The 9,177-nt window shown below is 46.4% G+C and overlaps 1 protein-coding gene across 3 annotated transcripts in view; it reads right to left on the bottom strand.

The window, feature by feature from the left end:
- The window catches only part of CTSO (cathepsin O), a 106,082-nt gene that overhangs the window by 3,453 nt on the left and 93,452 nt on the right, over positions 1-9,177 (bottom strand). For all 3 annotated transcript variants that reach the window (XM_063920491.1, XM_063920492.1, XM_063920490.1), the window contains exons 6-7: positions 8,050-8,213; positions 5,236-5,328 (exon numbers count right to left, since the gene is read on the bottom strand). In XM_063920491.1, coding sequence (XP_063776561.1) covers positions 5,236-5,328; positions 8,050-8,213 — 257 coding nt within the window. The remainder of the gene's footprint in view (positions 1-5,235; positions 5,329-8,049; positions 8,214-9,177) is intronic.

Raw genomic sequence — 9,177 nt, 5'->3', positions numbered from 1 at the left:
GACTGAAGCCAATTCTTTTTGAAAGAAAATCGACAGGGCCGAAATTTGAACCTTAATAGATCCCAATTTGAGACCCATTGACAATCCTGATTGCAGGAAATGTAGGAATCGACCCAGTTGAAATTCCTCCGTCGGAGCACTCCGATCTTCGCACCACGCAACATATTTTCGCCAAATTCGGTGATAATGTTGCACGGTTACTTCCTTCCTTGCTTTAATCAAAGTAGGAATGACTTCTTCCGGCATGCCTTTTTCCTTTAGGATCCGGCGTTCAACCGCCATGCCGTCAAACGCAGCCGCGGTAAGTCTTGAAACAGACAGGGACCCTGCTGAAGCAAGTCCCTCCTTAGAGGTAGAGGCCACGGATCTTCCGTGATCATCTCTTGAAGTTCCGGGTACCAAGTCCTTCTTGGCCAATCCGGAACCACTAGTATCGTTCTTACGCCTCTTTGCCGTATAATTCTCAATACTTTTGGTATGAGAGGCAGAGGAGGAAACACATACACCGACTGGTACACCCAAGGCGTTACCAGCGCGTCCACAGCTATTGCCTGCGGATCTCTTGACCTGGCGCAATACCTGTCCAGTTTTTTGTTGAGGCGAGACGCCATCATGTCCACCATTGGTCTTTCCCAACGGGTTACCAGCATGTGGAAGACTTCTGGATGAAGTCCCCACTCTCCCGGGTGAAGATCGTGTCTGCTGAGGAAGTCTGCTTCCCAGTTGTCCACTCCCGGGATGAACACTGCTGACAGTGCTATCACATGATTCTCTGCCCAGCGAAGAATCCTTGCAGCTTCTGCCATTGCACTCCTGCTTCTTGTGCCGCCCTGTCTGTTCACATGGGCGACTGCCGTGATGTTGTCCGACTGGATCAACACCGGTTTTCCCTGAAGCAGAGGTTCTGCCTGGCTTAGAGCATTGTATATTGCTCTTAGTTCCAGAATGTTTATGTGAAGAGACGTTTCCAGGCTCGTCCATACTCCCTGGAAGTTTCTTCCTTGTGTGACTGCTCCCCAGCCTCTCAGGCTGGCGTCCGTGGTCACCAGGATCCAATCCTGTATGCCGAATCTGCGGCCCTCCAATAGATGAGCACTCTGCAACCACCACAGAAGAGACACCCTTGTCCTTGGAGACAGGGTTATCCGCAGGTGCATCTGAAGATGCGACCCTGACCATTTGTTCAACAGATCCCTTTGGAAAATTCTTGCGTGGAATCTGCCGAATGGAATTGCTTCGTAAGAAGCCACCATTTTTCCCAGGACTCTTGTGCATTGATGTACAGACACCTTTCCTGGTTTTAGGAGGTTCCTGACAAGCTCGGATAACTCCTTGGCTTTTTCCTCCGGGAGAAAAACCTTTTTCTGAACCGTGTCCAGAATCATCCCTAGGAACAGCAGACGAGTTGTCGGCATTAACTGGGATTTTGGAATATTCAGAATCCACCCGTGCTGTTTTAGCACTTCCTGAGACAGTGCTAATCCCATCTCTAGCTGTTCTCTGGACCTCGCCCTTATTAGGAGATCGTCCAAGTATGGGATAATTAATACGCCTTTTCTTCGAAGAAGAATCATCATCTCGGCCATTACCTTTGTAAAGATCCGAGGTGCCGTGGACAATCCGAACGGCAGCGTCTGAAACTGATAGTGACAGTTTTGTACAACGAACCTGAGGTACCCCTGGTGTGAGGGGTAAATTGGAACGTGGAGATACGCATCCTTGATGTCCAAGGATACCATAAAGTCCCCCTCTTCCAGGTTCGCTATCACTGCTCTGAGTGACTCCATTTTGAACTTGAACTTCTTTATGTACAGGTTCAAGGACTTCAGATTTAGAATAGGCCTTACCGAGCCATCCGGCTTCGGTACCACAAAAAGAGTGGAATAATACCCCTTCCCTTGTTGCAGAAGAGGTACCTTGACTATCACCTGCTGAGAGTACAGCTTGTGAATGGCTTCCAACACCGTCTCCCTTTCGGAGGGGGACGTTGGTAAAGCAGACTTCAGGAAACGGCGAGGTGGATCTGTCTCTAATTCCAACCTGTATCCCTGAGATATTATCTGCAGGATCCAGGGATCTACTTGCGAGTGAGCCCACTGCGCGCTGTAATTTTTGAGACGACCCCCCACGGTCCCCGAGTCCGCTTGAGAAGCCCCAGCGTCATGCTGAGGCTTTTGTAGAAGCCGGGGAGGGCTTCTGATCCTGGGAAGGAGCTGCGTGTTGCTGTCTCTTCCCTCGACCTTTGCCTCGTGGCAGATATGAATAGCCCTTTGCTCTCTTATTTTTAAAGGAACGAAAGGGCTGCGGTTGAAAAGTCGGTGCCTTTTTCTGTTGGGGAGTGACTTGAGGTAGAAAGGTGGATTTCCCGGCTGTAGCCGTGGCCACCAAATCTGATAGACCGACTCCAAATAACTCCTCCCCTTTATACGGCAAAACTTCCATATGCCGTTTTGAATCCGCATCGCCTGTCCACTGTCGCGTCCATAAAGCTCTTCTGGCCGAAATGGACATAGCACTTACCCGTGATGCCAGTGTGCATATATCCCTCTGTGCATCACGCATATAAAGAAATGCATCCTTTATTTGTTCTAACGACAGTAAAATATTGTCCCTGTCCAGGGTATCAATATTTTCAATCAGGGATTCTGACCAAACTACCCCCGCACTGCCCATCCAGGCAGTCGCTACAGCTGGTCGTAGTATAACACCTGCATGTGTGTATATACTTTTTTGGATATTTTCCATCCTCCTATCTGATGGATCTTTAAGTGCGGCCGTCTCAGGAGAGGGTAACGCCACTTGTTTAGATAAGCGTGTTAGCGCCTTGTCCACCCTAGGAGGTGTTTCCCAGCGCTCCCTAACCTCTGGCGGGAAAGGGTATAATGCCAATAATTTCTTTGAAATTATCAGCTTTTTATCAGGGGCAACCCACGCTTCATTACACACGTCATTTAGTTCTTCTGATTCAGGAAAAACTATAGGTAGTTTTTTCATACCCCACATAATACCCTGTTTAGTGGTACCTGTAGTATCAGCTAAATGTAACGCCTCCTTCATTGCCAAAATCATATAACGTGTGGCCCTACTGGAAAATACGGTTGATTCGTCACCGTCACCACTGGAGTCATCGCCTGTGTCTGGGTCTGTGTCGACCGACTGAGGCAAAGGGCGTTTCACAGCCCCTGACGGTGTTTGAGTCGCCTGGACAGGCACTAATTGATTGTCCGGCCGTCTCATGTCGTCAAACGACTGCTTTAGCGTGTTGACACTATCCCGTAGTTCCATAAATAAAGGCATCCATTCTGGTGTCGACTCCCTAGGGGGTGACATCCTCATATTTGGCAATTGCTCCGCCTCCACACCAATATCGTCCTCATACATGTCGACACACACGTACCGACACACAGCAGACACACAGGGAATGCTCCTAACGAAGACAGGACCCACTAGCCCTTTGGGGAGACAGAGGGAGAGTTTGCCAGCACACACCAAAAGCGCTATATATATATCAGGGATAGCCTTATAATAAGTGCTCCCTTATAGCTGCTTTGTTATATCAAAATATCGCCATAAATGTGCCCCCCCCTCTCTGTTTTACCCTGTTTCTGTAGTGCAGTGCAGGGGAGAGACTTGGGAGCCGTCCTGACCAGCGGAGCTGTGAGAGGAAATGGCGCCGTGTGCTGAGGAGATAGGCCCCGCCCCTTTTCCGGCGGGCTCGTCTCCCGCTATTTAGAAAAATTAGGCAGGGGTTAAATATCTCCATATAGCCTCTAGGGCTATATGTGAGGTATTTTTAGCCTTTATAGGTACTCATTTGCCTCCCAGGGCGCCCCCCTCCCAGCGCCCTGCACCCTCAGTGACTGCCGTGTGAAGTGTGCTGAGAGGAAAATGGCGCACAGCTGCAGTGCTGTGCGCTACCTTTAGAAGACTGCAGGAGTCTTCAGCCGCCGATTCTGGACCTCTTCTGATTTCAGCATCTGCAAGGGGGCCGGCGGCGTGGCTCCGGTGACCATCCAGGCTGTACCTGTGATCGTCCCTCTGGAGCTTGATGTCCAGTAGCCAAGAAACCAATCCATCCTGCACGCAGGTGAGTTGACTCCTTCTCCCCTCAGTCCCTCGCTGCAGTGATCCTGTTGCCAGCAGGAATCACTGTAAAATAAAAAACCTAGCTAAACTTTCTCTAAGCAGCTCTTTAGGAGAGCCACCTAGATTGCACCCTTCTCGGCCGGGCACAAAAATCTAACTGGAGTCTGGAGGAGGGTCATAGGGGGAGGAGCCAGTGCACACCACCTGATCGGAAAAAGCTTTACTTTTTGTGCCCTGTCTCCTGCGGAGCCGCTATTCCCCATGGTCCTTTCAGGAACCCCAGCATCCACTAGGACGATAGAGAAAAGTATTTCTCTACCCATACTGAACCTATGTATATAGATAATTAAAAGGGTTCAGTATGGTTGACTGGCAGACAGGATGGCGGCGACCACAATACAGACGCTGGTATCCCGATGTTTGATATCCTGACAGGGTCCAGGTAAGTATGTGACCCCCTCTCCCCTAAACTTTCCATTCCTGCAGCCTAACCCCAACCTCCCCCGGTGGTGCCTAAATCTACCCCTCCCCCCCCTTCCCGCAGCCTATCCCTAACCCTTAGTGCCTAAACCTAGTCTCCCCCTGATGGTACCTAACTCTAACATCCCCTCCCAGTAGCCTAACCCTAACCTCCCCCGGGTGGCACCTAAACCTAAGCCCTTCCCCCACTATACTTACGGTCGGGATGCCAGTTGTCGGGATTCCCGCGTTGGTCTCCTGACCCTGTTGGGATTCTGGTGTCGACATTCTGATTCCGGCATCGGTATTCCAACTGCCGGGATCCCGACAGCCGGCATTTTAACCGCATCACAAATTAAAACTAGAATTCTTTATTATCAGATGCTGAATGCATTGTATTTACTAAATTTGGAGAGAAAGTCTGGTATACATGGAGAAAATCATTCCCCCACAATCACATCCTTTTCTCAAATAACATTCTGAACATTATACTAGTGAATATTATCAGAAACTGTTTAAAGCCACTTGCTCTGTAGTTTTAAAAATCATAAAAACACTGCAGAGCGACTGTAAAATGTATGTAATAAGTCTAGTAGGAAACTATATTAATACAAGTTTATATTTGGATAAAAATATTTAAAGCTATCCATCAATACATAAAAAAAAATAAAAAAAAACAACCAACCTTACCGCACACATTTTCCCCCATTTTGATATGCACATATCCATCTATGCCCCAAGATGTACCCCAAGAGTTCTTCACTATCCAGTAAGGGGGATCACCTGTAAGAACAAGAAATAAAAACAGAATAAAAAGCAGTGACACACAGAGGCAAAACATAAATGATAATTAAGAACCAGTTGGGCAGATTAGTGAACCACAAAATACAAAATAAATTCAAATAAAGTTAGAGAGGACTGTCATCAATGGAATCAAGTAACACATTTAAGACCAGCAATGGGGTATTATTCAATTAAGGTTGAAAGCTTTTTCAGGTTGGAAGGGGTTCTGACCTATTCAGTCCCCAGCATTTTTATTCGACAAGTCGGGGAATTCGACTTGTCAAATAGTACGTGAATCGGCGGTATAGCTGCCGATTCACGTGCTTCCGAGGGAAACGGGGCCAAATTCGACAGGTTTTGGCCCCGTTTTCCGACCATCTCAGTTCAACTTAAAAAAAAAGTCGAACTGAGATGAGGGACCTGAGAGGAGGAGAGGGGGGAGAGCCGCGGGCAGACGGGGGACAGCAGCGCTACAGCACAGCACTGTAGGAGGATGTGTCATAGCCACCGCTCACACCAGCGTCTACCCGGCTCCAGCAAGTGAGGTCCCGCTTCCTGGAGCCGGGTGGACGCTGCCGTGAGGTCTGGTGGCTGTGCCACATCCTCCTGCAGCGCTGCTGCCCCCGGCTCTCCCCTCTCTCCGGTCCCTCATCTCAATTCGACTTTTTTAAAGTCGAATTGAGATGGGCATTGAATAGCCCTTGTCGGATCCATTCCGACAAATACATGTCGGAATAGATCCGACCCTAATTGAATATACCCCAATGCCTCCAAAAAAAGAATTTTAAACACAGCTATAAGTAACATACATAAGAGGCCCTCTACGCAATATTTTTTTGTATTTTAAACCTCTCAATAATAAAGATTTCAGACTATCTGTGAAGTGCTATTTAAGCGGGATCAGTACTAAATGCCGCCGGTCGGAATCCCGGCGGTCGAAATACCGACGCCGGAATCCCGACCACACAATCCCGACAGGGGTGGTGAGCGGAACGCAGCCCCTTGCGGGCTCGCTTCGCTCGCCACGCTGCGGTCACGGTGCCTCGCTACGCTCGGCACACTATTATATTCTCCCTCTATGGGTGTCGTGGACACCCACGGAGGGAGAATATGTCGGGATTGTGGCGGTCGGGATTCCGGCGTCGGTATTTCGACCGCCGGGATTCCGTCCGGCGGCATCTTGACCGCATCCCATTTAAGCTGTGTTTTAGTTCACAGCTATTAAATGCAAACACCAGTAGACAATCTTAGAATATTCATGACATCATAAAGCGCCTCTGGTTTTTCTGCTTCACTATTTGTTTGATATGTGATGGTACATCACAGAGAATAAATGCTAAAAAAAAGGGGGGTTATCATCCTTATGTATCATGTACCTATTTATTTACCAAACATCCCCTATGGTGCACCAATTTATCTCAAGCGCATCTACACCTAAACGTGTTGACTTATTCTAAGTGGCCATGAATGTGGAGGAACTTTTCCCTTTAAATATTTTAAAATACTTCTAATTTATTTTATGCTGCATTCCTTACTTCTATATTAAATGGTTATTTTGAGTCTCAATACGAGTAGTGGTTACTTATGTGTACGTGCGGCTGAGATGAAGGAATAATACATTACATTATGAAAAGTCTTTAACCTTAATTTAATTTTTGCTTGTTCAAAAGCATCTTATTAAACAAGGTTAGCATGGAATAATCCCTGGCATGCTATAAATAAGTATGTGTATGAGCATTAGGATCTCACTCATAATTATATATACAGTATTGTGTTCAAGGAATTATTATAATCAAATCTATGTCGCACACAATTTTTGGGGTAGTCCGCACCCCTAGAAGAGTGTGCTCCCTTCCCGCATCCTGGCCCCTTCCTCATAATGGAGAGATAAATACTGTACAGTAAATCTGTGGTCCGGAGGGGGCGCGGCCTAGTGACAAGTCTATGGTAATAGCGTCATTTTAGATCCATCCTCTATTAAAATATGCTTGATTCGTGGCGTTTTACAAGGGGGTGGGGCTTAATGACACAACTAGCCCATCACAGCTAACCTGCTTGTACTCTCCGGGGATTCCCCCATAGAGGAAACTTCAAATGTTGGTAAGTATGAAATTTGCTCAGTGTGTAGCTTTTCCCTTCTCTGATCACCTTGATCATGTCACAGGCATCCCTATCCACTCAGTCACTGCTTCCCACAATACCATCACATGTATCTCCTGTAATAACCACTACTACTTTATGTATATTAAGAATTTAATTGGTTACATGTTGGTCTAGTTCTATTCACCTTAAAACTAGTGCAAGAGAGACCTGCAGGAGATGAAGAATGAGAACAAAATGTGTTTTTAATGAAACCTCGCAGGGCTTACACTGCCAGAATGGTGACTATGGGAGATTAGCTCTTGGAAAGGTTACCGTGTTATAAACGTGCAGCAATCTTAGGGCCCGGCACATGGATACCACCCCCCCGACCCACCCCCATATCCCTGCCGGGAGCTGTCCCTAGTAATCGGGACAGGTGTCTTGATAGCTATTTTTTTTTTCTGCCTACTTGCGGGCAGGTGGCAGGATGTACTGGAAGCACGTAACTCCCTTAAGAAATCAGTAATAAAAGCTACAGCCCCGTTTTGTGCCTGTGAACCATGGGGCCCCTCCTTTGTACCCCCGACGCCAGGCCTGCAAACGTGTGACAATAAATTATTAATACAAAGGCCATCTTACCTGTTTTATCAAAGCCAACTACTAGGACAGCATGATTTGAATGCCCACTGGAACAGTGATGCTGAATTATTCCTCCAAGGTAATCCTGCCAGCTTATTGCATCAACTATGACTGCTAATGGGCCTACACTTATCAGCATGTCCATTATTTCATCCTCAGCATTGCTGGAAAAAAATATGAAAGATTAAGTTATAAAAACATTCCTAACATAAATAAAAAAAAATAAAAATCATGCCAGCTGTTAAAAGTTCTGAAATAATTCTACTAATGTTAATCACATACTGTAGAGCTGTAATACACAGTGTTTGTTTGCTGACTGGACACGGCAAAAAGAATGACTCTTTAAGTGGGTGTAATGCTTCCTGTTTGCACCACATTTTTGGAACAATGGCGGTCCTACCTACCTACAGGTGTGTCCTTACTTAGCTCTGTGCTCAGTACAGAATGGTGCAAGATGAATTGTGCTCTATTGATGACACCTTCTAACGCTAAGGTATAATGAGTGTATTTCTGCACTGCCACACTACTGCTCTATAATGTGCACAAAAGTAGCAACAAAATTAAACAGATTTGCTAAAAAGTAGAAAAGTGTGGTCTAAAGTTTTTATCCCTAAAGTTTTTAAAGTTTTTATCCCTAAAGTTTTGTCTAATGGAACAGATCTCAGCTGCAAGCTTTGTAGACTGCTTTAATCCCTTTATCAAGCATTCGAGGCACAAGACTTTCCTCTGAAGAAGCTGATTTGATCAGGCTGTTTAAATCTTGGGGTGCACAATGGAAATCTCTGGAGCTCTACTTTCATATACTTTAATTCACCACAACAGATATTGCAGGTGGATCCACAAATGCGTCTCCTTCTGTTAACATCAATTGCATATGGTACTGAATCATTCTCTATTTGATTGGCAACCAGCATCTGTAACTCTCTTGTAAACTACGTGATGTCTACTCCCAGGCAGATCTGCATATGCTGCAGTGAAAGTAATCCGGATATCACCTCCGTGCCACTTCATACAATCTAGGAAGGACTTTTCCTTGCATCAGACTTCATAGCAACAATGTGGAGAACCTCACTCTGTTTGAGTTCATATATAATCCAGGTGCCCCATTCATATTCATTTATTAGGGAC

Source organism: Pseudophryne corroboree, chromosome 1 (assembly GCF_028390025.1).
Source record: "Pseudophryne corroboree isolate aPseCor3 chromosome 1, aPseCor3.hap2, whole genome shotgun sequence".
Taxonomy (NCBI): Eukaryota; Metazoa; Chordata; class Amphibia; order Anura; family Myobatrachidae; genus Pseudophryne; species Pseudophryne corroboree.
Note: the sequence above shows the minus strand (reverse complement) of the source record. Positions and strands in the feature narration are given on the sequence as shown.